Source organism: Botrytis byssoidea, assembly GCF_014898295.1.
Source record: "Botrytis byssoidea strain MUCL 94 chromosome Unknown BBYS_029, whole genome shotgun sequence".
NCBI classification, from domain to species: Eukaryota; Fungi; Ascomycota; class Leotiomycetes; order Helotiales; family Sclerotiniaceae; genus Botrytis; species Botrytis byssoidea.
The window spans coordinates 114363-139904 of record NW_024065870.1 but is presented as its reverse complement, the minus strand read 5'-3'; the positions used below and the strand labels follow the sequence as shown (position 1 = coordinate 139904).

Sequence of the window (25542 nt, the reverse complement as noted above, 5' to 3'; positions counted from 1 at the left end):
TTGCGTCGATGGAAGACGATTTCTTCGGTACCCACAAACTTTGACTTGCGTATTCATTTCCAGATGAGACTCGTGAGGGTGAACAATATACAAAAAAGTGAAGATCATCTATTCGTCTAATCTTAAGACCTCCCAAAACGCCGCCCAATGCAAACCGTATTATTGCTGTACATAATCCTACATAGTCCTATCATTTATAACCCTTTATATTCACCCAATTCCCTCCATTATACGATCGATTCCTGATCCCGCTGCGAGTTGGAATTTTCTAGTCGCTTCAAGATGTATTGATATAACACCAACATACAACTACTTTGCGTGCTGGTCCACACAAATCTAGGTCCTACTCCTCGAAATAATCCTGTTATTCCTTCTGTTTTGTAGATGAGTTTGAGGCCAGTCGGGACGGAAGATGTATCGAGAATTATGCTACCAGGGCGGGGTGTATGCGTAGAAGGAGATGATGTGGATATTGATCGAATTTGATGTTTTGTAGGTTTTGCAGGGTTTGTAGGTTTTGTCTTCGTACGGGTGGATTGAGAAGGGTTTTTCGTGGATTCTGATGTCTGCTTAGGAGTAGACTCTGGGCTGGAAATGACTTGGGTTTGGATTCTCGTCTTAACAACATCCAGAGGACATGTAATTACTCCTGCCAAACCTCCAGCTGCCGCTCCTGTAAGGAGTTCCAATGGCAATCCAATGTCCCGGCTTTCTTTCCATCTTCTCGCCCAAGTTTGACCTTGCTCGTAGAATGCGAATTGTAATGCCGAAAATGGTAGATCTCTAACAATTGTTGCTCTGTACCCATAGAATAGCGCAGAGAATCCTTCTTGCTTGACTATCGTTCGAGCGGCATGCGCTGTATTTTTGTAATTGTAACCAGAGTTGAAGAATGGGTTATTGTATCGACCTTGGAGTTGTAGGCGGGTTTTAAGCACCTCAGAAGGTACGTAGACGAAGGAGGCTGCAAAATCGGCAACGAAACCTGAATTGTTAGTTTAATGTATATTGAACCCAAACTTCTTAAACTTACCACTGGATAGATATGCAAGCCATGGCGGAATACCATTGTCTATCAAATGCCTCTTACTGTACTCATATGTTCCGAAGAATATAATTGTGCCAGGAAAAGATCCTAGAAGAGCAGGAACCCAACCTCCATATAAACCTCTCCGTATTCCTTCTTGTCGCAGAATGGTAGAATATGAGGATGAGAGCTTGGTGTACTTTGGCGGAACATGCGGATCGCCTTGCTGACGAGTCTTGACTGTATCCAAAGAATGCATGAGAAGATCCCCCGTGGTTCCACCAATACCTCCAGCAATCATGGCCTACAAACAATCAGTAATTTGCCTGTAGACCAAAAACTCCAAATCTCACATGTAAATAAGGTGGTCGTCCCTCCTCTTCGACCTCTTCCTGTGCCATGACTTTCGACCCAAGTAGTCGTTTTCCCACTCTAACATTGACGTCTTCTTCCCCTCCATCATCAACGATCCCAAATTTGGTGCGATCTTCTGCTGGCGAACCTGCTGATCCGGAGGAAAACAGGTTGACAACACGAGAGGTCAGGGACATGGCCCTTCCTCAATTTCCGAAGCTGGTCGCCTTCCTAGTCCTCGAGTATTCAAAAGAGCGAGTTTTATATTACAGCGTTGGTAGGCAAATACAAATCATTTAAGTTGAGTATCACAAATGTTTTTAACGCACTTCAACTTTTTTTGCCGGAACCTTCCACATACGTGTATGCCTGATTAAGGTTAAGGCATTTTTACATGAAACGTGGGGTTATCTCTACGTAGGAGAAAAAAGAGGCCGGATTTGACCACTTCTGAATACTTTCAATAATACAATTTATTTCTTCAAATTTGGAATAAAATATATATTTTAATAAATATCAATATAATTAAAGGTTGAGAATTAGTTTTATTATTTCAAATTCAATTATTTTATTTATAATTGATTTATAATTCAATTAATGTAAAGATTCTGGTAAAGAATTATATGGTCAATTGCGGCCTGTTTTTTCTCTCACGTAGAGGTTATCCCCCGGTGAACCCCTACAAGTTAAGTTCTATTTGCCCTTAATTCTAACGATCTACTACTGATTTTCTGTTGTCATTGACTAGGTAGCTAAGACATTGTTAGAGATAAATATAAATCTTTATTAATGTTATCGTCGACTAAGGTTAACCTTTCCTTCCACCCACTCAACCCTTTCTCATCGTTTCATCCGCCTGTGCGGAATTTTCCCCAGATCCAAATCCCCTCTCTGTCCACCTCTTTGCCCTTTCGCCTCTTTCCTTGACCCTCTCTTCATCTCCTTAGCCGCCTGCTTCTTATTTCCAACAACAAGAATATCTCTACTATACCCTCTCATATCATCTTGCGTAAAAAAAGACGAGCCATAGCTCAGCATCAAGACGCGCACGACGGTCTTACTATCTCGTTCTGAAAGCTCTTTGAAAAGTTCAAAGATTCCCGTCGGCCAAGAAAACCCAATAGATGACTCTGGTGTGGGCGTGAACAGAAGTTGGATGTCGATTATGATATATAAAAGTGGGATGCCTTTCAGCACAGATGCGAGGAGAACCAACCAGTCTGCCTCGGTTTTGGCGGAGAGATACATTTGTAAGTGAGAACAGAGACTGGGCTCGGTGTGGAGAGATGAATTGAGGTTGATGGCTTGGAGTATGAGGCTTTTGATAATATCGATCGTGGTTGTGTTGCCTATTGGTGTCGGTGTCTGCGGTTCGCTGGTTTTTATTGCCCATATTACAGGTATGTTGGACTCTCGAAGCAGTTGTATGGCGTCTGCAGAAAACTTCTTCATTTCATTCCGCAGTCTGTGGCTTCCTTTTACCATCAAAAGTGAGGATGCTATGCTTGAATTCCAATTCTGCATTTTGGAAGCCAACCAGAAAGCTGAGCCGTCTGCTTGACGCGTGTGTTGTCGTTTGCGAGCGAAGAAATACATCTGGAGACTCTTTGTTGGATCCAGAGTAACATTTAAGCTGAGGTTGTTGATGAAGCTCATCAGCTGCAGTTGGGAAAGTTGTTGTTGCATCGAGACTTGTGCGCTCGAGTTGAGAGTCTGGGCAGTCACCACAGCGGTCTTGAGTTCACAAAGCTCTTGGGAGATCTTTTTAAACTTGTCATCGACCTGATCTTCTAAACTCTCTTGCTTTGACATGATGTTCTTCGTCACAGAGTGCATATCTCGCTGTTCTGCAAAACTACTGAGTTGGGCTGTAATGGAGATACTTTGCGACAGAATTTCAATCTTCTCAACGAGATCGTTGTATTGAATTTGGGGAGGCTGCGTGACTGAATGGAGAATATGAAGAGCCCTGCTCTCTTTGAACCAGGATAGTGAGACTGTGAGAAATTTTATGATCTGAGCTTGGAGCATGATCATATATTTACGCATCTGCACTGTGGGGTATAAATTCACCGTGTTCTCCATACGAGGAAGGACGTCTGCTACTTGGCACAATCCGTCCGTAATTATTGCAAGAGACTTCTCATGATTTACGACACCCTATATCAAGTCGTCAGACAATTCTCAGCAGCGTTTGAGGGGCTCACACACGACTGACACCAGCTTCATGGCACCATATACAAGTGAAACATACTCTGGTGACTGTTGCACCAATGCATCCATGACAGTGCCATAGCAGTGTACCTTTTGGGCAAAGCTTGTGAGACATCGTCGGATCTTGGAATCTCCTCGTCGGTCTTCATACTGCAGTTGTGCTGTTGATACACACTTGACTATATCTTCAAGCGTGCTCGGTTTAAAGTCTAAGAAAGATTCTAGCTACAAGAACTTCTTAAAAAGAGTAGCAATAAATTCGGCTCTAGCTTCCTCAAAGACATTCTTAGCCCAACCAGTGCTACTAACAAAGATTAGCGCGGTTTTCACGGCCCTAGGAGACATACTTGTTAGCGCCGCTATAATAGGAAGCATACGCTGCAATATCAGACATTCTCGAGTGTACAGTTTGAACTTTGACATTATCTCATAAAATGTTCGACAGACAAGTATATAATCACTTTCTTCAGGCCGTCGCGAGGCTGTGCATACCGTAACTGCGCCTCGAAAATGGCTTGTCAGCCTCATCATGAACCCGTTATCTGTAGACAGGCTCCAACCAGACTGGATAGACTGTCTACTGCAGATATACAGCTTATGGGTGGCAAGCCCACGCGGTGAACTCGATTCAGCAGTTTATGTGGTGCGACCGCGACTTATGTCGGTCTTCGAAGGGTGTTTAATTGAATCCGCCTCATGCATTTCGTGACACCTTCCAAAAATGGATTCTTTCGGATAAATCACTTTTTTCTTGAATTCAGCCTGAACAACTACACAATGTCACCGACTTCAGATATCGAAACCTATGGACAAAAGCAGTAGCAAAAGCTGTACCGAACTCGATATCCCCCGCTATATCTCACAATTATTGACCTACATGTACTCTGCTAGCGCTTAGGCACATGGACTCTGAGATAGCCCAAGTCTCGCGTTCTTTGAGGTTGAGCAAACTAGTGAAGCTCAGCAGAGGCAGTAAGAAGAAGGGCTTGACAAATATATCAGGGCAGCACAGACTTGGTGGTAGCACGAACCCCGAGAACGACAAATCCGAGACAGACGATGAGGGCAAGAATGACGATGACAACGACGAATACGTTGACGAAGACGACTACGAAGACGAAGACGAAGACGAGGGCGAGGGGACCAGACCGGATAAAAACGAAGACCAAAGCACAACCGCAGGTAGAGCCAACAAATACAGAAAACCAGAATTCAGCAGAGATTCCGTTAATAATCCCTTAAATCTACACTCTGGAGATAGATCTGGGACTTTAGCACCTGAGCAATCCAAGCTGGAACCCAGGAGCGCAAATCCGTTAGCTCCTCCGCAGAACTTTGGGAAGACTCGGATTACGATATCTGATAATTTGAGCACCGACGACAACAAGAAGAATCGGCGTCTCTTGGCTCTGAAGCCCAAATTGCCAAAGCCTGCTTCTACATCAAACCTCGACATATCTGGTGAGGTATCCCATCTTTTTTGTACTAGTTTGAGTGATTCTAATGATGTGCAAATAATAGACAATCAACTCGGAGGCTATAATCCTGGCGAGACAGGACCAGAAGGACCAGGAGGTCTGAACCGGCCACTGCACCGATCACAACCAGAACAAGTCGCGGCATTCAATCGAGAACAGTCACTAAGATTTCAGAATCAACAAATGTTCCAGCACCAAATGGCGCTGCAAAACCAACAGCAAATGGCTATGAATCGTCGGCAAGCTTCCCATCCGATGCACAGTACTTTCTCCCATATTCAAAATGAACCTTTGTCCCCCCAATTGGATTCCGTTGTCGATCTGTTCTCAGCCTTGGGGATCGATGCTATCGCGATGGGCATTCCTTCAGAATCTTTAAATAACGTACAAGCCTTTCGAGAGTATCTATTACAGACCATGCAAGCCAAGGAACCAAACAGGTACCTGATATTACATCTCATCAAGGGGCAACAAGAGCGTATGTACTTTGATCCCCCAGAATGGGTTATGGGACATAATGATACGCGAATTTTGAGGTCGAGGCTACCACTGTTCAACTTGCGGGATTTTCTTGAAAAAAATACCGACATTAGCTTTATCGTGTTTCGCGACTACAAGGAGAAAGACATACCAACGAGGAAAGGGATGGTCGCGCCGGCAGCAACAAATAACAACAGTGGTATTACAAAGTCACCAGTACATGAAGAAGAGAAAATACTTGCAGTGTCAGAACATCTCACGGAGGCAATTAAGTCAATACTAAAGTCGAAGCCAGAATATGCAGATCTGCTAGTATGGTTTGAGAAAGGTGGGACAGAGCTCCCGTCGCCATTTGTCTTCATCTACCATTCGCGAGCAGTTATCGGAGATTCAATAGAGGACACCTCTGATCCCAGCACGGTCCGACAGCTAAAGCTCATGATCGATTACATCTACAAGAACTATGGAGAAGAATATGACACTGCGGACGCCATGTTTGAGGAATCCCGCGTTGCTATACCATATGTCAAGTACCTGTTCAAGCCAGGAGACGTACTGGTGAAAGGCACGGGCTCTGACATAAATGGGTATATGTTTGTAACTTGGCTGCATGATAGCACCTCAATTACAGCAAGTCTGAAGGAAGATGGGAAGAACAAACCTAGCTCACAGTATACCATGGACGTCCGCTCGTGGTCATTTGACGGCGCCTTCAACCGTGTCAGCACTCGGCTTACATTAGAAATAGACGGAAGTGAAAAGACAGAATATGCTATCAAAGATTTGAATATCAGATCAATTGCATATGCCAGTGATGAGGATAGAAAAATACTTCAAAGTCGCGGAGAAATGTTTTGGAAGTGTAGAGAGAGGAAATTTGTGTCACATCAGGAGCAAGGCCGCGGCGATTTACACGGCGCCAGTGAAGAGAGATATATGATCGACATGAAGACATTTCGCGAGCTCCACCCAGAAGAGGAGAAGAAAAATCAGGCGGCCCAGCCAGAAGATGAGAAGAAAAAGGCCTCCGATACTTTGGATGAAGACGCCATGGCGCAAGACAGTCCTCCATATCCGATTTTCGTGTACTTACTTCCTCAAAAGATAATTGGCTATAATATGCGGCGCAAAAAATGGGTTGAGCTCCATGCTGATTGGTTGTCTGAGGTGGTTTGGGACAAGAAGGCGTTCAAAAAGTTGGTACTTGCGCAGAAGACGAAGGATTTGATTGAAGCTTTGATTGTCAATCAAATTGCAGCCGAGAAATCGACAGATCTGATCAGTGGAAAGGGCAATGGTCTCATCCTTCTACTACACGGAGGGCCGGGTACTGGCAAGACTTTAACTGCAGAGAGTGTTGCTGAAATTGCAGAGAAGCCTCTATATAGGGTCACTTGTGGAGACATTGGATCGGAGCCTGAAGAAGTCGAGCAGTACCTCAACTCAGTGCTAGACTTGGTAAAGTCTGGAACTGCGTCGTTCTGCTCGATGAAGCCGACGTCTTCCTTGAGGAAAGAAGTATGAGCGACATTAAACGAAATGCACTTGATCTATTTTCCTCCGCGTTCTAGAATATCATGACGGTATTATAATCCTCACTAGCAACCGTGTTGGCACTTTCGACGAAGCGTTCAAGTCACGCATTCAACTTGCCTTGCACTATCCATCACTGACAAAAGTCAAGCGCTGCGATATCTGGACAATGTTCATAACGCGGCTCCGAGAGCTTGGAGAGACGCAAGTCGACTTTGCAGACCTGGAAGACCATCGGTGGGACTTGGCGGACTATAAGCTCAATGGACGACAGATTCGAAATGCAATTCAGACATCGAGGCAATTTGTGTCTTGGAAGAACGCGAAGGAGAAGACGACGTTGAATTTTGAGATTTTGAAACAGATCATCGAGATTTCAGGAGAATTTGATGTCTATATAAATAAATTGAATAATGGGATGTCTCCGGATCAATTAGCTGAGGAGGATGGGCTGAGACTTGCAGAAGCCAGAGAGTGAGGATACATATCTATATTTAGTCATATCGAGTCAAAAGGTTGAGATTTATGAGTAGCTTGTCTAATCTTTGGATACTGGAATTATACAGCCTGGCAAAAGTCTTTGTCTTAGTATTGGTACCAACTCGGTTAATAAGCGTAAAGTGCTTTAGTTCATTATGGTTGTAATCGTTCTTGATCATTATTAACTATAGGAAGCTAGTACTTATATAGGGAAGCGCTATCGCCTCGCTAGCTAATACAATGCCCTCTGTGATCACATGATCGATAATGCCGACACCTAGGAAACCCTTCTGTCACTGCACTCCCTTTCCACATCGACTGAGGTGTAATGCGTCTCGAATACCCACTGTTGCTGGGGGAGTTTTGTAGACGTGACGACCATTCTCCCAAACCAACGTATCTGCAAGATAAAGTGTTCCACCCCAAGCCTGATTCAACTCCCCGAACAGATCTTTGTAGTATTGAATAATCTTGTCCTCTGAAATATCAATTCGAGAATCGTATACTAGGGGCTTGACCATGGGATTGAGAAGTTCTATGTAACTTTCGAAATATAGTATTCTTATAATGATTTTGCATGACCAATTTCGTGCATTACCGAGCGATCGCAATTGAGCAAACTGGTATTTGCCATTCAATTTCGCTTCCAGAATAAGCCGAAGTTGAATAGGCGGTATAAATATAGTTATAGATTGCAAAAGCCCATCTCGAGCCATTGCGTTCATCGTTGAGATTGATTTGAACATGTTTGACAGACTAAGTTGAAAGTGGCAATCAATGTCTAAACATGTTTCGATGTTTCTGATGAGTCTACGAGAAATCCAACTCATAGATATGAGTGAACTATGTGTATTATTGATGCACCCAAGTCCAAAGACAGCACGGTTCCATAAAAGTTCCTTAACTTCTCGATAGATTTTCGGATGAACTTGCAACAACGGTGATTTGAACGGTCTTCCTGTCAACTTGTTGATTGCACAACTTCCAGGTAGTTGAAGGCTATGGTTCGAAGGACGACAAGTCGAACTCATTGCGTCAAACTTGGATGGGAAAATATGATCATAGATCATGAGGCGAATTTCGGGAGGCATACCCACTAAAGAGGCTGGTTTATACAGTGGTTTCGACCACAAAGCTTTCGAGGGTAGATCGACAGTGCTTTGCCTACGGAAAATCTGAGATTTGCTACTGTTGTAAATCGGTGATAAAGAACTTGAGGGACAACCAGTAGTGCTATATCTGCGGGCGATTCGTGGTTTCTCTTGAATTAACTTCACTTTCGCAATGATTGACTCAAAATTCTCAATCATTAACTCCAAATTCTTACGCCTCTTTTCAGAGTTAGATTCGAATCCGAATTCCTCCATGATCAACTGCAAGCAAGAATGAGGAGCAAACATGTACAATAATGCTGCAACTAAAGCACAACATACAATTGTAAATGGCACCAATAGAGGATGGAAAGCGCTTGTTTTCTCCATGCTAGAAGATTTAAGATTTGACCGAGATGTTATATAAGAATATACCGAGAATAATGAAATATGATGGGATAAATTAAAATCTATTTGGTCGTTTGAAGTCTGAAGGGAGTATACAGATGTTACGAAAGATTAATATGGATTCAATGATGGAATAGAAAGGAATTCAAGTGTTGTGAAGATTAAAATCGTATTAGAATATTAAGTAGAAATGGATTGAGAAACAGTAAAGAAAGAAGGGAGAGAATAAAATAGAACAAGAAGATTTTTGAGAAGATTAAATAGTTTGTGGGAAATTTAAAGAAGAGAAGATGAAGATTCCCCATGGGCGTCATATTGGCTACTAGGTAAGCTTAAATATCTAGCTCCCGCTTTTAGCGTGGATAAGCGAGAAAACATCTTGATTTCGAGAGGTCATCCAAGATAGAAGTGGGAATTCGAGGAAGATAAGGGAATTTAGGAAATCATTCGAACTGACTAGATACCACCATAAAACTTAGCTTCTTGAAATCATGAGCATACCCAAGTGTCTAGCTTCATGTGACCAGGAGATACCTGGCATTAAATTGTGCTGTGCTATCACGTGATCAGCGCTATCTCTTATTTCGTGCCTCCAAAACCACCCATTTGTGCTCCACCAACCTATCATCTCTGGCTGGATACTCGCCATTTCCTTATGAAGTCATGAAGCTCCCCCTTTGTACCATTTCCCGATCCGCACTAATGCCTTTCCAACCCATTTCACGTGTGTCTTGTCCAACAACCTTTCGACAATCAAATTCTCCCCGCCACATCCGCGCTTTCCTAGTCTCCACGCCAAGAGCCCTACATACAGAAAACTTTACATCGAGACAAAAGGCCACTGAAGGAGAGAAAACCAAATCAGATGTAGCCCCACAGAACACATTTTCAGAAGAGATTGGCGGCTCTGCAAAAAAGTATACCGAGGATGTCCCCCAAGAATCTTCATCTTCTGTTGCAACAATGCAGGAATCACTTAAACCTCTCTTGAGAGAAAATGGTGGAAAATGGGATTTGGCAGATAATGAAATGTCTGTGGAGAGGGTCATTATATTCAAAGGATTTAAAGATGCCTGGGTTGGTTTTTCTAATACTTTTCCTGGGGGCCGCAAAGCATTTACTCGGATATGGATTGGGTTCAAACGGACGGGTTACGATTGAAATGACCAAAGATTCTGTGGAGAGTGCCTCCCATGGGGACAACAAGATGATCAGTAGTCATCTGATATCTCTCTTTCATACTGTACTTCCTTGAAAATCTACGAAATCTCCACCACTTTCAAACCCATCTGCATATTATTCCTAAATCCAAGCCTAGAACAAAAAAGATCCACTTCACTAACCCAATACACACTCCACAGAACTTCATGAATGCTATCGCAGCAAAATGCAAACAAGAAAGACATCACCCAGAATGGGTTAACGTGGGTCTCTTGATTTCTTTTTCTTGCATTCCCTCCTCTTCTATCAAATCATCTAACACTCCCCAGATCTACAACAAAGTCTTCATCAGCTGGACCACGCATGATCTTCCCGGACTCACAGCCACTGATATCCTCATGGCCAAGTTTTGCGATGACCAAGCCACAATACACAAAGAGGTATACAACGTCTCAGAAGAACGTCTCCCAGAAAACACCCAGCACGAAAAATTTCTCAATCAAGCTCATCAGATCGCTAATAAGTTATCATCGAAATGATAAAGATTAATTAAACATACCCAGGACATGAGGGGAAAGAAAATACATGGACAAATCAGGGACCCAGGTCGGCCGTGGAAAGATATCATGATGAGAAACGTCGTGGGAAGAAGAAGTTGGAAGAGAGAAAAAAGCTAACAAGACCGAATTGAGGCTAAAAGATATTGATGAGGGAAAATCTTGAGGGGATGACACACATGCATTGTGAAGATCCAGGAAACTGTGGTACACAAAAGAGCAATGACTGCATGAATTAAAGATATCTATCAAGAACGCACCCCACATTATATTAACGCAAAATCACACCCTAGACTCCTGCCCAAACGCCTGAAAGCCTCGCCTTGAACCAGATCTCCCTCTGAAAATTAGACATTAACAAAACACAGTTATCACTGAGATACCTTCTCCCGAGCTTTCTTCTCCCTTCTAGCTGCAATTTCATAGAAAAGACTTCCATCATAAATTCTCCTGATATCATCCTTCTTCATTTTTCCATCTTTAGGCGATAATAAATGCCACGTTGCGCTCCCTAACATTCATTAGTACTAATCCTTCACTTTCGACTCCCAAAGATCCCCCTCGACAGAATAAGGAAAGAGTTCAAACATACATTCGAGAAGCGCAGCTGCCCAGCCTATCACATCCAAAACATTTCTCTGACTCTTTACGTACGCAAAAATCTCTGCCTTAGTAATATCCTGCTTATCCCGCCCTGCATATTTACTGAAGAGATCTTCAAAATGCTGAGGGATAAAACGCCCCTCATGATCATAGGTTCCGGAATCACTACCGTGTTTACCTTTGTGGATTCTCTCCGTGTGGATTCTGAGCTTGAAATCTGGAATCCATTGTCCTGGGGGAAGAGTCGGATATGAGAAAATACTATTGATGATCATGGCTGAGCCGACTGCGAGGAGGGGACTCCAGCCGAGACGACGAAAACCGTTGTAGGTATCGCGAGGAGAGACAATACCGTCTGAGTCGGGATCAAAGAAAGCGACGTGTTGTTGGAGGACCTGGGTTGGAGTTAGAAGAAGAGATAAAGTGAAGGGGGGTTGCAGAGTGTCCAATAGTCTGGACTGCTAGTCTAGATGTAGGCTGTCAAATTTCAAAATAGTTTATTTTCTGATTAGAGCAAAAACTTCAAATGAATCGATAATCTTGACTCGATCGAGATATTGAAAGTATCAAAACACCAGACAGCAGTCCAGACAATTGGAAACCCTAGAACGAGCAAAAACGAACAGTCAAATGCTTATTACGCTCCGCATAATTATCCTTAGTCGTCCCATGTGGTGATTCATAAGAAGCTGCTATAGTTGCTCTTGCCACTCCTACATCATTCCCTCATATCAGTACAACTCCCTCATTCCCACAGAATAAAAATGCACAAACCTGCTTGACGCAACCGTTCACTTCTGTGCTTCCCAATTGGAAAGCCCTCCTCGCAAGTGACATCCTGCCAAAATGGCAGTCTCTCCTCTGTAACAGGACATTCTTCGATCGCCATCTGGAAATCGGGCTCTGGATTCTCGTGCACATCAGGTCTGTGCCAAATTGGAAATCTCTCATCTGTAGTAGGGGGTTTTCTGAATGGCATCTCGGGACTTGGTCCCGAATTCTTACGGTCATCGTCGAATGAGCTTGAGTCGGTTCTTGTTGGCGTCATGATGGTCAAGTTGTTAATGATTTCTTTGTAATTGTTTGTAAAGAATAGTATTTTCTATTTTGTTTCGAGGGAGGAGTAAAGGAACATCCATTTTATATATTTCCCTGTCATTACTTCCTATTCTACCTATAACATGACTCCATCAAAAAGTCCAAAGGAACAACCCAAGTAGTGTGATTCCAAAGGATTCATCAGTTGGTCGCACTCAAGACAATGGGTAATGGTCATTTGATATCACATGATTTGTTTAATGAACGAGACACTCGCTCGGATGCTCTGGTGTGTACTAAGTACTTTTAGAACCATAGCTAATTAGTCCATGACATAGCCTGATTAAGCTTAACTCAACTTCTTAGCACGAAAATATTAAATGATCCTTTTTTTTTGACATGTGATGTAAAATTATGGTATTGTGCACATGTGTGAACCTTGAGGTTACAATAAAGTATAAAACTTTAATCGCTTGTAAAGATGGATTTTTTTGGCAGGATATACTTTTTCCCCAATCATTTGAATAACTTTGATCTCCAGCATGTGAGGGAAGTGTAACATGATACTAAGTAGTAAAGGTCACATATATTCCTCCGATGACCTCTTGCACATGTACCAATTCAGCACCTGCTAGAGTTTCGTAAGACTTTGCGTTCTCCCCTCAAGGGTTGAAAGCTGCTATCACTGAAAAACAGGTCCCGAAAATGACAACATTCTCATCAAATCAGAGTTCCTCAATGTCTGAGCCACTGTTGACTATTGAAGGCAGGTACATGTCGAATTCGATGAGAAGTAACCCCCGAATCGGATTTTCTTGCAAAATGATGGCCTGTGCTTCTTGTTCTTTTGTGACATTCAAAGTAGCCTGAAAATATGATTCTTCCCTCACAACAAAATATACTCTCGTTGTTCCCGATTAATTGTACAACGGAATCTTAAGTCTTGCCATTATTCCCCTTTGGCCCACCTCTCAAATTCCGCCACCATTTCCGGTGTTATTTGCCTCTTAATCTTGTTCATTGCAGCGAGGAAATCGTCCATAACCGCTGGTTCCATTGTCCCATGTTTTTTACGTCGTTCAATGGCCTTATCGAAGGCTTTCTGGCAGATACTGACCATTTCAGCTCCTGAATACCCCTCGGTTAGGCGAGCAAGTTTGGCTACGTCAACATCTTCTCCCATCGTAGATTTACGTTGTCTAGCACGAATGATAGCTTCTCTGCCAGCGAAATCTGGTGGTGCAACGTAGATAAGTTCGTCGAAGCGACCTGGTCTCAAGAGAGCTAGGTCTAGATCTTGTGGTTTGTTGGTTGCTGCTAGTACGGTAACACCCTTTAAACTCTCAATTCCGTCCATCTCGTTAAGTAAAGTGGTGAGAACGTTAACTCCGTTATTCGAATTCTTTCCATCTCTTTTGCTACCAATCGATTCAATTTCGTCAAAGAAGATAATACTTGGAGCTGCGGCTCGTGCACGAGAGAAGACATTACGAACGGCTCGTTCAGAGTCACCGACATACTTGGAGAGCAGTTCTGCGCCTTTTACGGCAAAGAAATTGAAACCCATTTCAGTAGCAACGGCTTGAGCGGTGAGTGTTTTGGAACATCCAGGAGGTCCATAGAGGAGAAGACCTTTTGTTGGTGAACGGCCAAAGTCTTGCATGATTTCTTGGTGCTGTAGTATTGTCAGTATGAATTGAATATTCCAGATGCTTTGGATTTTTCAAGTCGTTTGAGCATCCCGTTTTATCGAATCACCTCAAAATATTTAAGTGTCCAAAAAGATTTGAGTATCTCAGTTGATTTAAATCTCTCAATCCACTTGGATGTTTGGATAAGGGTGAGATCATGAAATGGGCATTCACTTACGAGGAAAGGCGTTTCGATAGCAAGCTGAATAGCTTCTTTGACTTTGTCTTGGCCTCCAATATCACTCCACTTAACCTTTGGTGGTCTTAAAGTAACATCGTGCATTGCACTTGGCCTGACCTCCAGAAGTGCATGCTCGATATCCTCTTTAACGACGAATGTCTGCTGGGGCACATCATCTTCATCTAGCTTCTCTTCTGCAAAAAGTTGTGCTTCGTCCAATAAACGAGAGAGATCTTCAGGTGTATATGCATGTGTTCGTTCTCCGAGATCATCGAGAATCTCATCGCGAGTTTCAGGGCACATTTGAGGATCCAGAGATTTGAGAATAGCTTTCCGAGCAGCTGCATCTGGGACAGGTAAAGCAATAGCTGTGGTAAATCTACCTCGTTTACGTAATGCAGCTGGTAGTTTAAGCATGTCCGATGTCGACGCTGCCACCAGAACTTGTGGCAAAGAATCCGAGGGATGATCTTTCATAAGATCCTCTAATCCTTCGCAAATGGCATCTGTCATATCGAGTAATGGTTCGCCCCCTTTTGCGACTACAGATTCAATATCATCTATAATTATAATACTTGGCTGGTTGACTTTTGCGTCCTTGAAAATTTTCTGGACTTCAGATGGCTTAGTTTTCCGGTCAATTCTGCGGACCTTCCCCCATTCTGTGCTGGCGATTTTATCCAGGACGAAACTCTTGCCTGTTCCGCTGCCACCATGTAGAAGAACGGCTGGTGATCTACGAACTTTGGTAAAATGGAACTGGCGGTTAAAATTGCTCAGGAACTTGTTAAGCTTTTCAAGTGCTTGATCAATGCCTGCGATATCAACAACTTGAAGAGGCTTTTGCTCAACGTTACTTGCAGCTAACATGGCCCTACTGATTTCTGCAATTGTTCCAATTTTGAAAGATGATACCCCTTCATGAAAGGCAGCAACACCAGATTTCGAGCCGTCGATAGAAAAGACTTCAAAGGTTCGCCTTTCTCTTCTAAGCATCACATCTCTGAAGGTCATGCCAGGGTAAACCAACTCAGCGCGAGCTGTGTTCTTGTCAGTCATGTACTAAACAGAGAAAATGTGAAATCAAAAACTCTCGACCTTTCGAAAGTACAAAATAAGATGGTACAATGGAAGAAAACTCCTACCTAAGAGATCGTCTAGAACAAACTTCCAGGCAATCTCAGCGTCTCCTGTCAATTCCCGCATAACCCCTTCAACCATACCGACATCCTTGATTAGGATCTCCTTCGCAACCTCCAGTTTTGCTCCTCTAGCAACAATCACATCGTCACTTAGTTTGAACCCACATGCTTCTTGGAAAGCTTTACTGACTTGCACCACTTTCCTACTTAATTTTTCTGTAGCCAACCAAATTACCGCCTCTCTTCTTGTATGTTCGCCCTCAGAGCTTTTCCATAAATAGCATGTTTCTCCATTCTTGACTTGAAGATCCAAAAGAACGTCTGTACAAACATATACACGTGCTACATTTCTGAAATCCGGCCTTTCTTGGGATTGCGCTTGATATGGACGAACTTTCAGTTCTAGAAGTTTTTCGGCTGTCATCTTGGTCTCTTGTATGAATGTGCCAGTATATCTTGAACAAACAAAATTACCGATCTTATGTATTTGAAGAAAAAGAAAAGATGAAAAAGGAAAAATACAAAAGTCTGGTCAATGGAGGGGTAGAAAGTAAAATAAAAATTATGGTCAGCCTTGCCAAGGAACATGGGTATATCTTTAGATTGTGTTTACCGCTTTTATTCTGCCGATCAAAGTTCCCAAACCAATTAATTTTCCCCATCCCCTCCAGCCTTGGCCCCCTCTTCAACCACCCCTCTCATGACCAATGCACTCCTCCCGCCTTCTTCCCCCCTCATTCCTCCTCCCATCATGGAATAACCGACAACTACAATGTCTCTTTCAACGGCGTCACGTATACCAAAAGACACGCATTCGCAACCGCGACGGAGAACCTCCAAAGCCAAAAGGTGAATCTCTCTTTGGAGTACGACGTCTCGACCTTACTCCAACTATTAAACCACCTACTTCCCTTTTCGAAGAGCTCTTCCCAGAAGAACAACAAAAGGCCCCTTCATCTTCACCGCCCTCCAAACATCTCAAACCCGCACCTCCGAGGTTTCCAAAGCTGCCTACATTTGACTGGACATCTAATATAGAGACATTTGACGAAGCGGAAGTGCGGAGGCGAGCTGCAGAGAAAGAGAGGAAGGACTGGAATATTGTGGGAAAGGAGAGAGAAAGTGAAGAGGAGGATGCGGTCCAGAGACGTGAGGCTAGTGTATTGATTTTGAATTGTGCGAGTAAAACACTGGAAGAGAGCGACTTTTTTAGATTGAGTCCGAAGGGTGAACATATTGAGGGTTGGATGAGTGGGATTATTAAGAGTGTGTACCCCTCTTTTGTATCCCTATTTTATGTCTACATGGCAACGTAGCTATATTTACGTATAGCTAACTTTATCTTCAGTTATCCCTGGGCGCGATCCCCAAACTCTCGAGTCCCTAGGTCACTACTTTATTCTCTTCAGTTCGCGCGCTGCGGCTCTGGCCTACTTCCACCGAACTATTGAACTACACACCTTATCCCGAACCTACAGCCCTAACAGCATTCCTCTCCCACTTCAAATCTCCAATCGCTCTTCTCGAAGCCCTGATCGTCCTCCTTCGACTCTCCCCCATTCCGCAACCGAACTCCAGAATCTTCTAAAAAACTTCACCCTCGTCCCTCCATATACACGTCTTTCTCTGCGCATTCTCCGGAAACCTTACCGACCAGCGATGACCACCCTATTAGCGACCGGCGCTCCCACCACGCTCACACAATCTCGTTCCCAATCCCACACCCTCGACACTGTCCTTTTCACTATCACTATTCCCAGCATTGGACTCAGTTCCTGGGGTCTCCGAGAAATCCTCGATGCAGATGGTAAACGTCGCAATCTACACTGGCGCTTCGCTCAATCTGGAGCCATCGTTCGTGTTGGCGAAAAGATCGATTCTGTGACTGGAGGTGAAAAAACAGAAATAGGTTATCGAGGAGAGAATATCATCGGAAGGAAAAAAGCTTATAATACGAGTGGAAGATACATAATTTCATTCATGGATCGAGCAGAAGCGAGAAGATTTGTGAGAGAATGGCATAAGAGGCCTTGTCCGTTGCAAAAGGAGTATAAAGAGGGAGATGAACCACCTCCGATCGCTAATGTCGAGATTATGTGGTAGTGGGGACGGAAAGAGGGGAGGGGGGATGTCTTGGGAATGGAGTGAAGATAGGAGAAAGAAGAAACTCGTCGAAGGAGTTCTACGGAAGTTATGTTAGTAATGATGCGTGGTCACCTATTGAGAAATCGAAGGAAGAAGTCGAAAAAACGAAGACATCCTTTGAATCACATCTCGCCACACCATTTCGCATCTTATCCCTTCCCTTAGGCGAACAAATAATCAGTAGTGAAGCCAAGATGGGATAAGAATTCTTGCGAGGAAGAGCATCAATATCATGCCATGATATAATATAACATACCACAATATATCAAGATACGAATAAACATCACCACAGAAGTACAAAATCCTACCCATCTTGCATTATAATCATACAATACAATTGCTACTAGAAGAGGTGTATAGATGCGATCTATCTATCCATTCATCTACCTATCTATGGAGTATCTTAATGCAGTTATCCTACCCAGATAGACGTATATACGTCTCAGAGTTACTTTGTATAGAACGAAATGAAATGAAATGAAAGAAATTAGTATATTTGAATACCATGGTACAATAAGCAATAATAATATATATAACACATGATGATATATTATATATCTTTCTATTTCACACTCTTTCACTTACTTACTTACTTACCTACATCCAATATAAAATAAAACTTACAATAGAATTCCATCTCACCTCCTAATATCATACCTACCTAGTTACCTCCACTCCAATTTACATCCCAAAACTAACATTCAACTCAACACCTCCTGACCTCCTCACCTCCTGACCTCTCCTCTCCTTTCCTCTCCTCTCCTCTCCTCACCTTCCTTCCCCATACTAACAAGTATACGTATATATATAAATCTGTATATAAAACGTACCTAGTATTGCTTCTCAAGAACATACACATACACATCCTCATCCTCACATCACCTTCATATCCATAATCACTGACACAAAATCATAATCACAAAATCAACACTCAAACTTCTCCTCATCATAATCATAATCAACATATAAAAAAAAGAACACGCCTATCAATTTAATACCATATAAATACGCATAATCACCCAACTCCGGCTTCTCTCTTGATAAAAAAAAAGGTAAAAGTAAACAAAGCAATGGTTATGCACTACCAACCCACAAACACCATTGTATTGCCTCTCACACTGTGCTTAACCACTGTCATTCCTTCCCAGTCCTTCCCTGCTTCCGACGACTTCTCTTCTCCTGTCCCCTCCTCTATAGAATCAAATCATGAAAGAATCTCTCCATCCCCCCTTTGCTTCTTCCGCAATCATATCATATCATATTATATCATCGAACCCCTTCCTCTCAAACAACACGACATCCCTCCTCTAACAACATTTACTTCCACCTCCACTACTTTGACCACCCACATCAACACCTTGTTGCGCCGCCTGATCTATCTTACTCGTATCCACGATTCTCTTCTTGATATCTGCCGCCAAACTATAGAATGCCTTTTCTACATTAATGTTACTCTTGGCGGATACCTCGAGGAAAGGAATGCCGAGTTCATCTGCTAATTGTTGACCACGTTCGGTAGATACAACTCGTTTGTCTTCCCAATCGCACTTGTTGCCTATGAGGATCTTGTTTACACCTTCGGTGGCATGTTGTTCGACGTTGCTGAACCAGGTGCGGATATCTAGACGGGAGTTGTTAGTAAAATTCTTGTGACGATTTGCATTTAAATGTTGTCTTGTTTTATTCCCCCCTTACTGCAGAAAAACAGCACACATCCATTCATCATCCCCTTCGAACTTCCCAGTCCACACCACAACATGACATCACCTCTTCTCTCACAAACTCATATCCAATCCACGAGCAAAAAGGAACAACGTACTTGTAAAAGATCTCTCATCTGTAACATCATAAACAAGCAAGATGCCCATCGCCCCCCTATAATACGCCGTGGTGATCGTCCTAAATCTCTCCTGACCCGCCGTGTCCCAAATTTGCAACTTCACTCTCTTTCCATCCAACTCAATTGTACGAATCTTGAAATCAATTCCAATCGTGGTGATGAACGAAGGTGTGAAACTATCCTCGCTGAAACGCAAGAGACAGCATGATTTTCCTACACCGGAATCGCCTATCAAAAGGAGTTTAATCTATTTGCACAGAGAGCAAGTAAGCATTTGTATTTATCTGTGTATTTGCATATGAGTTGGAGATTGAATAGGGGAAGGAGAAGGAAGGTCTTGATTGATAAACAGATGGATCGATTGATTAGAACCTGGGTTCGTAAACAACCTCACCAACCATCAAGCAAACAGACCGTCAATCCAACATACCAAAAAATCGTAATTCCTGGTTCCGGCCATCTTGTCTGAAATCGCACTCGAGTAGGGAGCTCAAGTACAGTCTTTTTGAATATTTGGATAGCCTTGTAAATGCGGCGTTGTCAAATCCACAAGATCTGATCACTTTCGTGCACTTCGTCCGTGTCCTTAGTTCCTTTTGCTGGGCTTCTTGGTCTGGTCTACACCTGGCACCGAATTCGAATCGTCTACCGTAATGAAATGAGATCGCTGGAAGAAATGTGTGGGGTACAGGGTGCTGTGGGTCGACAAGAGTTACTTTATTTATCGTGTGTAAGGGAGGACGTTTCGTTCTGTTTATATGTAAAGTAAAAAGGTGATGGATACGAGATATCGATTTCGAGCAGTGCTGGTTTGGACGGGGGTTTCAAAAGATTCACTTGTACGGACACTTTCTCTTTCTGCCAGCATGTGTCGTGATTAATCACAAAACAAATTAACACCTGCAATTGATGTAATGCGTAGGTAATTCCTACGGTTCTTTCCTAATAACTCGTGGGAATTGGTTTGATAGAAGACGGGATATGAAAGTTCCGAATTTCAAGATCTGGATAGGGAAGTAGGTATGTATTGTATGGATGTATCAGGTACGTCCGTTGTCCGTTGTTAAACGAGTAACCGATATCCCTACATCGTGCACGCCCCTGTATCGTGCACACTTTTATTTCTTTTAAAAAAGATATTCTAAATTCAATATATAATTAATCAATTATTGAGTTCTATTAATAATTATATATAATATATTATATTACTATTTATTTCTTATAAAATAATCAAAATATAAAAATAATTATTATATATAATATAATTTCAATATTAAAATTATTAATACAAAAATATTATATATTAATTTATTTATTAATAGAAATAGCAAAAATTGATTTTCAATTTCTTTTCTATAAATTTGAATATATTTTAATATAAAAAAATAAAAAAATTAAGTTTTTATATTATAAATTTGATATTATATTAATATATTATTTAAGTTTTTATAAATAATTTTTTCTTTTAAAAAAAATTGATTATAAATCAAATATTTTATAATGATTTTTAATTTTTTCAATTATATAATATTATTAATAGATTAATTTTGATTAGAAAACTAAAAATAACTATATTTTATTAAATATATATATATATATTATTAATTATTAAAAAAATTATAAAATTAAATATTAGAATTATATAATTAATAATAAGATATTTCTAAAAAAGATTTTTTTTTTAAAAAAATTTAAAAACGGAATTAATTTGAATATTAATAAAAAACAGAATATATTATAATATTAAATTATTAGAAATATTATAAAATTTGAGGATTTTTTTTAAAAAATAAATTCTTTTAAAATAGATTTATAATATTTTTTAGTTTTTTAAAAAAATAATAGATTTATTTATTAAAAAATTAGAATATTTTATTTCATTTCTTATTTTGTTATTTTATATATTAATTTATAATATAATAAATTATAGTTTTTAATTATTTATTATTTTTTTATAATTTTATTATTATTATATTATATATTTTCTAATATATAAAAATTCTATTTTCTAATTAAAATCCAATAATAATTTCAAATTCTTAAAATCTATAAAAAAACATTTTAAAATATTTTAGAAAGAATTTTTAAATTCTTTTTATTTTTTTGAATATTATACATATTTTTGAAATTATATTTAAAACTTAATTTTTTATATTTTTCAGAATTTCAAGCTTTTTTTCAATAATAATAATATAAATTAATTCAAAAAACTTTATTTTTAATAATATAAATTTATTCTAATATAAATTTTTATTAAATTATTAATATCTTAAAATATTATTTTTTAAAATCAATTAATATTCTATTTGATATTTCAAATTTATCAAAAACTTATTATTATATTTAGCTAATCTTCAATCTGTTTTTTATAAATTTTAATATTATTATAAACAGTTTTGGATTTATAATCAATTTTTAATTCAATAAATTAAAGCGTGCAAGATACAGGGTCGTGCATGATGCAGGGATATCGGTTATGCGGCGTCGCGTCTACTGTGGCGTTTGTTAACCAATCCATGTTTCTCATCTATCAAGTACATGCGGTACGGTGTACAGAGTCAAGTCTTTGGTCTTTGGGAAATGTCACCAAAGAAAGATTATACTATATTGGATCCCTTTTGATACTGACACCTTTAGACCAACTGTCCTGAACCCTTGATTCTCACACCAGTTACTAGGTATCTAGATATACATGCCGTATTCTCTTATAGCTTATACGATATAAGTTACTCCAAACTCTAAACATCCAGCGCTAGATATATCTAGGACAAGTAAACTTCAAAGGTTCAAACTTTTAATAGTCGGTTCTTCAAGTGGTCAAGTGTATATAGTCAATATTACACCCTCCCCTGGAAACGCTATGTCTACAGTATATCAACGCAAGTTCTTCCCCTCTCCATTAAAAGGGCTGTGTTAGAATCCAATTCTAGTAATCTTACCACTTAACACTATAAATAACATCTTTAAGAATTTACATATCCATACGACAATAATGCACACAAATACGTACGATCAAATTCAGATAACCACTAAATTAGAGTATTCTCAGTCTTGCGACTAGGTCATCATTTCTTTATCCATGCCATGCCATTCCATCCCATCATCTAATCATATCATATCATAGCATACAAATATCCATATCAATATCAGTCGCTATGCAAATATTGCTTTCCCCTTTCCCCATCTCTCCTTCTATACTGTACACTCTGCCCAAAATCCACTTCTCTATCTTCCGCGTCCCCTCCTCCTCTCCCTCCCCAAAGCTACCTCAACCACCTCCCATAACTCCACCTAATTCTCTCTAAAACCTTAAGCTGCACCTGAATACCACTATTGATATTGCAGAGATCTCCCACGTCCTCCAAGAACTCTCTCTCCACATCCCCAGGAAACAAACTATGCGCTCTCTTCCTCAAAACATGAACTTCACACAACAACAATCCATGATCTTTGTACGAGAGCAAGTTGTTCTGCGTAGGCGTAGCAATCGTAAGGATTCGATCAATATTTCTCAAGACCCTCGCAGTTCGCCCCGCCCTTTCACCTCGTCGAAGTCCCTTGCGTGAGCCGAGTAATGTTCCAAAATATCGGAAAGCAGCGAAACAGACCAGCACACCAGGAGTCAGACCTAAAAATCCAAAGACAAGCTCTTGGCTCTTGAGTAGCGCATCGATACCACTTAGCGCAACCTCCACATCGACTTTAGTCTTTTGTACTTGGATCAAAACTGTTCTGATTAAATCTCCTCTAACGGTTCCTACAAATGGTCGTTGCATATCCTTCTCATAAGCGCGAAGAACGGGTGTGAGATCACCTGCCTTGACTTTGGCTTTGATCTCGGTGATTTGTGAATCATTTAAAGCGCCAGTCCCGTAATTTGCGGCTTCTGGGTTGTCGCGAGCGAAATCCACCACCATTCTTTCCAGACTTTCCATGTCGCCCTTTAGACTCTCTTTACTCATAATTGCTACTTCGCTATCCTTGTCATGACGAATTGTCCCAATGACCTTTAAAGTAGGATCAACAACCCAGTTCATCCAGAAATCTTGAATGGTAGATCCAAGTTCTCTAATCCAGGTAAGAAGCTCTGCTTTTCTGTTCACCAAGATTCGCAATATAGTCGAAGACGAAAGTAACAACATGCTAGCCGGTAACCAGTATCTAACAAGTCTTGAAGGTCGTCCATATTCTGAGACAAGTCTTTGTGAATTCGTAATATGCTTCGGTACATGACTAGAGAGGATGTGCTGCAATCTTCTCGACACCTTACTCGTCCTGGTCGCTTGTGAATTGTCCGCACTCGAAATCTCTGGGTCATCCTCCACACTGGCAAACACAGTATCCTCGAAATCCGAAATCCCTTGCTCAAGAGCCGTAACATTGCGAAGCACATTATCCATCAGTGCCACACTTCTCTCCACCACATCTTTCCACTCCAAGTTTTCTGACTCCTCGGCTTTCAAACCCGCGCCCTCTTCATCGATATCAAAACTCAACGCTTCATCCATCAGAACTCCTAGCCCACTTGCTCCCATCTCCCTAAATCTCTTTAACCTTGCCTGATTCATCTTAGCCTTTGACCTCCCCAACGCAACCGGACTCATAACTCTCTTCTGTACCTCCACCACACTTCTCTCTCTAATACTCTCCCTCACCAACCCATAAAACATGCTCCATTGCCCCGCGACTCCCTCTTTCACATCTCTCCCACCCTTTCTGACCGCACTTCCAGGCGCTTCTTTCAAATGCACCAATCGCTCCCTCGAATCACTATAAATATCCTTTCCCCAATCCCACAACCTCTGCGGCGAAGTCTGTATCGTGTATAGTCCCGAATATGTATATGATCCGAGTACTTCATCCCAATACCAAATATCATCACTTAGCGGAATTGTTTGTTCCAGAAGCGTATTCAATATCAACCCATATGTTTGCACCGTCGCTTTACTGACCAACAACCACTCCAATTCCCTCTCATAGTTCTTCAGATAAGCATTTACACCTGCTCTCGCATTCTTATGTTGCCTTTCCGCATCTTCCTCATCATCCTCATCCTCATCCTCATTCTCATCCTCATTCTCATCCTCATCCTCATCCTCAATTTCTTCAGTCTGCACCGAACCCTTCAAATCAGCCTGTTCCAACAACCGACTAATCTTCCCACCCGAAAGCAACGCGCTAGAACTCGACGTCGTACTCAATGCCTTGACCAACGCCTGCAACTCCGCTATGCGCGGCGAAGAAGCAATCTTAGCATGTTGCGCGGACACCAGACCTTCATCTGCGGGGTAAGGGAAGGGAGCGAGCTGGACGCGGTCGAGCTGAGCGTCGACTTTTCGTATTTGGCTATTTCGTAGACATTGTTAGTAATTTGTTTGCGAAACGAACACGATGTGTATTGAGAGAAAAAACACAAATCCCTAAACATTAAACACCCAACCAACAAATAACCAAATCGTGAACTCTCCAGGTTCCACCAAGAACCATTTCTCTACTACGTAGAGTAATCCCATGTCATATCATATCTAAACAACCCCTCACACGACCCCACAAACAATCTTCAAAAAAAACAAACAAACCAAAATCCGAGTCAAAACCATTAAAACAAGCCAAAAAAACAAAACACCTCTCTACCCCAATAAATAAATTACTTACTCTGCAACAATCGACATCCTGCCACCACCAGCATCGATATGCAACTCTTCAAGTATGTGAAGCTCAGAATCTCGATGCGGGTGTAATGTTCAAGACAAGCTCGGGCAAGGTTCTAGGATGATTGATTGTTGGAGAGCTCGCTCGCTTATGTACGATTGAAAAATGACGCAGCGCAGCCTGGCAGTTTGAAAAGCGGCTGGTTTGTGGATGAAAAAACACAAATACCATGATTTAGATGAGGGTAAACTGTCTCAATATTATGATTATGAAGATTGTATCGTTCCTAGGCTTCGAGAAGTAATGATATGATGTTACGATATCATGAAATCTCGAATAGCAAAGATTTAGTATCACGCAGGTGGGAGTTGAGGGGCTGAAGATTCTAAATATGCACCAGCTCTTAACACTTGATAAAGGAGCCAAAAGTCTTCTGATATTCAAAATCTATATAATCGATATTCTCT

The 25542-nt window shown here is 41.3% G+C and overlaps 11 protein-coding genes across 11 annotated transcripts; 3 read left to right on the top strand and 8 right to left on the bottom strand.

The window, feature by feature from the left end:
- Window positions 1-227: 227 nt before the first annotated feature.
- On the bottom strand, window positions 228-1578 carry EAE97_010621 (uncharacterized protein; the record flags this gene model as incomplete). Its single annotated transcript, XM_038881136.1, has 3 exons — window positions 228-985; window positions 1034-1331; window positions 1381-1578. The coding sequence occupies 3 exons, from the start codon at window positions 1576-1578 to the stop codon at window positions 228-230; spliced, it is 1254 nt and encodes a 417-aa protein (XP_038727997.1).
- A 643-nt stretch (window positions 1579-2221) lies between these two features.
- EAE97_010620 (uncharacterized protein) lies at window positions 2222-3664 on the bottom strand (the record flags this gene model as incomplete). The annotated part of the gene is made up of 2 exons (XM_038881135.1): window positions 2222-3541; window positions 3593-3664. The coding sequence occupies 2 exons, from the start codon at window positions 3662-3664 to the stop codon at window positions 2222-2224; spliced, it is 1392 nt and encodes a 463-aa protein (XP_038727996.1).
- A 156-nt stretch (window positions 3665-3820) lies between these two features.
- EAE97_010619 (uncharacterized protein) lies at window positions 3821-3989 on the bottom strand (the record flags this gene model as incomplete). Its single annotated transcript, XM_038881134.1, has 2 exons — window positions 3821-3899; window positions 3943-3989. 2 exons carry the CDS (start codon window positions 3987-3989, stop codon window positions 3821-3823), a joined length of 126 nt encoding a protein of 41 aa, XP_038727995.1.
- Window positions 3990-4497: 508 nt separating this feature from the next.
- EAE97_010618 (uncharacterized protein) lies at window positions 4498-7564 on the top strand (the record flags this gene model as incomplete). The annotated part of the gene is made up of 3 exons (XM_038881133.1): window positions 4498-5056; window positions 5117-7071; window positions 7238-7564. The coding sequence occupies 3 exons, from the start codon at window positions 4498-4500 to the stop codon at window positions 7562-7564; spliced, it is 2841 nt and encodes a 946-aa protein (XP_038727994.1).
- A 295-nt stretch (window positions 7565-7859) lies between these two features.
- EAE97_010617 (uncharacterized protein) lies at window positions 7860-8933 on the bottom strand (the record flags this gene model as incomplete). Its single annotated transcript, XM_038881132.1, has 1 exon — window positions 7860-8933. One exon carries the CDS (start codon window positions 8931-8933, stop codon window positions 7860-7862), a length of 1074 nt encoding a protein of 357 aa, XP_038727993.1.
- A 795-nt stretch (window positions 8934-9728) lies between these two features.
- EAE97_010616 (uncharacterized protein) lies at window positions 9729-11040 on the top strand (the record flags this gene model as incomplete). Its single annotated transcript, XM_038881131.1, has 3 exons — window positions 9729-10142; window positions 10427-10489; window positions 10556-11040. 3 exons carry the CDS (start codon window positions 9729-9731, stop codon window positions 10763-10765), a joined length of 687 nt encoding a protein of 228 aa, XP_038727992.1. The 3' UTR covers window positions 10766-11040.
- Window positions 11041-11072: 32 nt separating this feature from the next.
- Window positions 11073-12694, bottom strand: EAE97_010615 (uncharacterized protein; the record flags this gene model as incomplete). Its single annotated transcript, XM_038881130.1, has 5 exons — window positions 12161-12694; window positions 12011-12099; window positions 11376-11781; window positions 11167-11294; window positions 11073-11123 (listed from the first exon to the last, which is right to left on the bottom strand). The coding sequence occupies exons 1-5, from the start codon at window positions 12432-12434 to the stop codon at window positions 11073-11075; spliced, it is 948 nt and encodes a 315-aa protein (XP_038727991.1). The 5' UTR covers window positions 12435-12694.
- A 132-nt stretch (window positions 12695-12826) lies between these two features.
- On the bottom strand, window positions 12827-15862 carry EAE97_010614 (uncharacterized protein; the record flags this gene model as incomplete). The annotated part of the gene is made up of 3 exons (XM_038881129.1): window positions 12827-14099; window positions 14294-15336; window positions 15442-15862. 3 exons carry the CDS (start codon window positions 15860-15862, stop codon window positions 13374-13376), a joined length of 2190 nt encoding a protein of 729 aa, XP_038727990.1. The 3' UTR covers window positions 12827-13373.
- A 283-nt stretch (window positions 15863-16145) lies between these two features.
- Window positions 16146-18092, top strand: EAE97_010613 (uncharacterized protein; the record flags this gene model as incomplete). Its single annotated transcript, XM_038881128.1, has 2 exons — window positions 16146-16704; window positions 16787-18092. 2 exons carry the CDS (start codon window positions 16146-16148, stop codon window positions 17539-17541), a joined length of 1314 nt encoding a protein of 437 aa, XP_038727989.1. The 3' UTR covers window positions 17542-18092.
- Window positions 18093-18890: 798 nt separating this feature from the next.
- On the bottom strand, window positions 18891-19883 carry EAE97_010612 (uncharacterized protein; the record flags this gene model as incomplete). Its single annotated transcript, XM_038881127.1, has 3 exons — window positions 18891-19204; window positions 19403-19670; window positions 19854-19883. The coding sequence occupies 3 exons, from the start codon at window positions 19881-19883 to the stop codon at window positions 18891-18893; spliced, it is 612 nt and encodes a 203-aa protein (XP_038727988.1).
- A 2803-nt stretch (window positions 19884-22686) lies between these two features.
- Window positions 22687-25095, bottom strand: EAE97_010611 (uncharacterized protein; the record flags this gene model as incomplete). Its single annotated transcript, XM_038881126.1, has 2 exons — window positions 22687-24769; window positions 25079-25095. 2 exons carry the CDS (start codon window positions 25093-25095, stop codon window positions 22687-22689), a joined length of 2100 nt encoding a protein of 699 aa, XP_038727987.1.
- Between the last annotated feature and the right edge of the window lie 447 nt (window positions 25096-25542).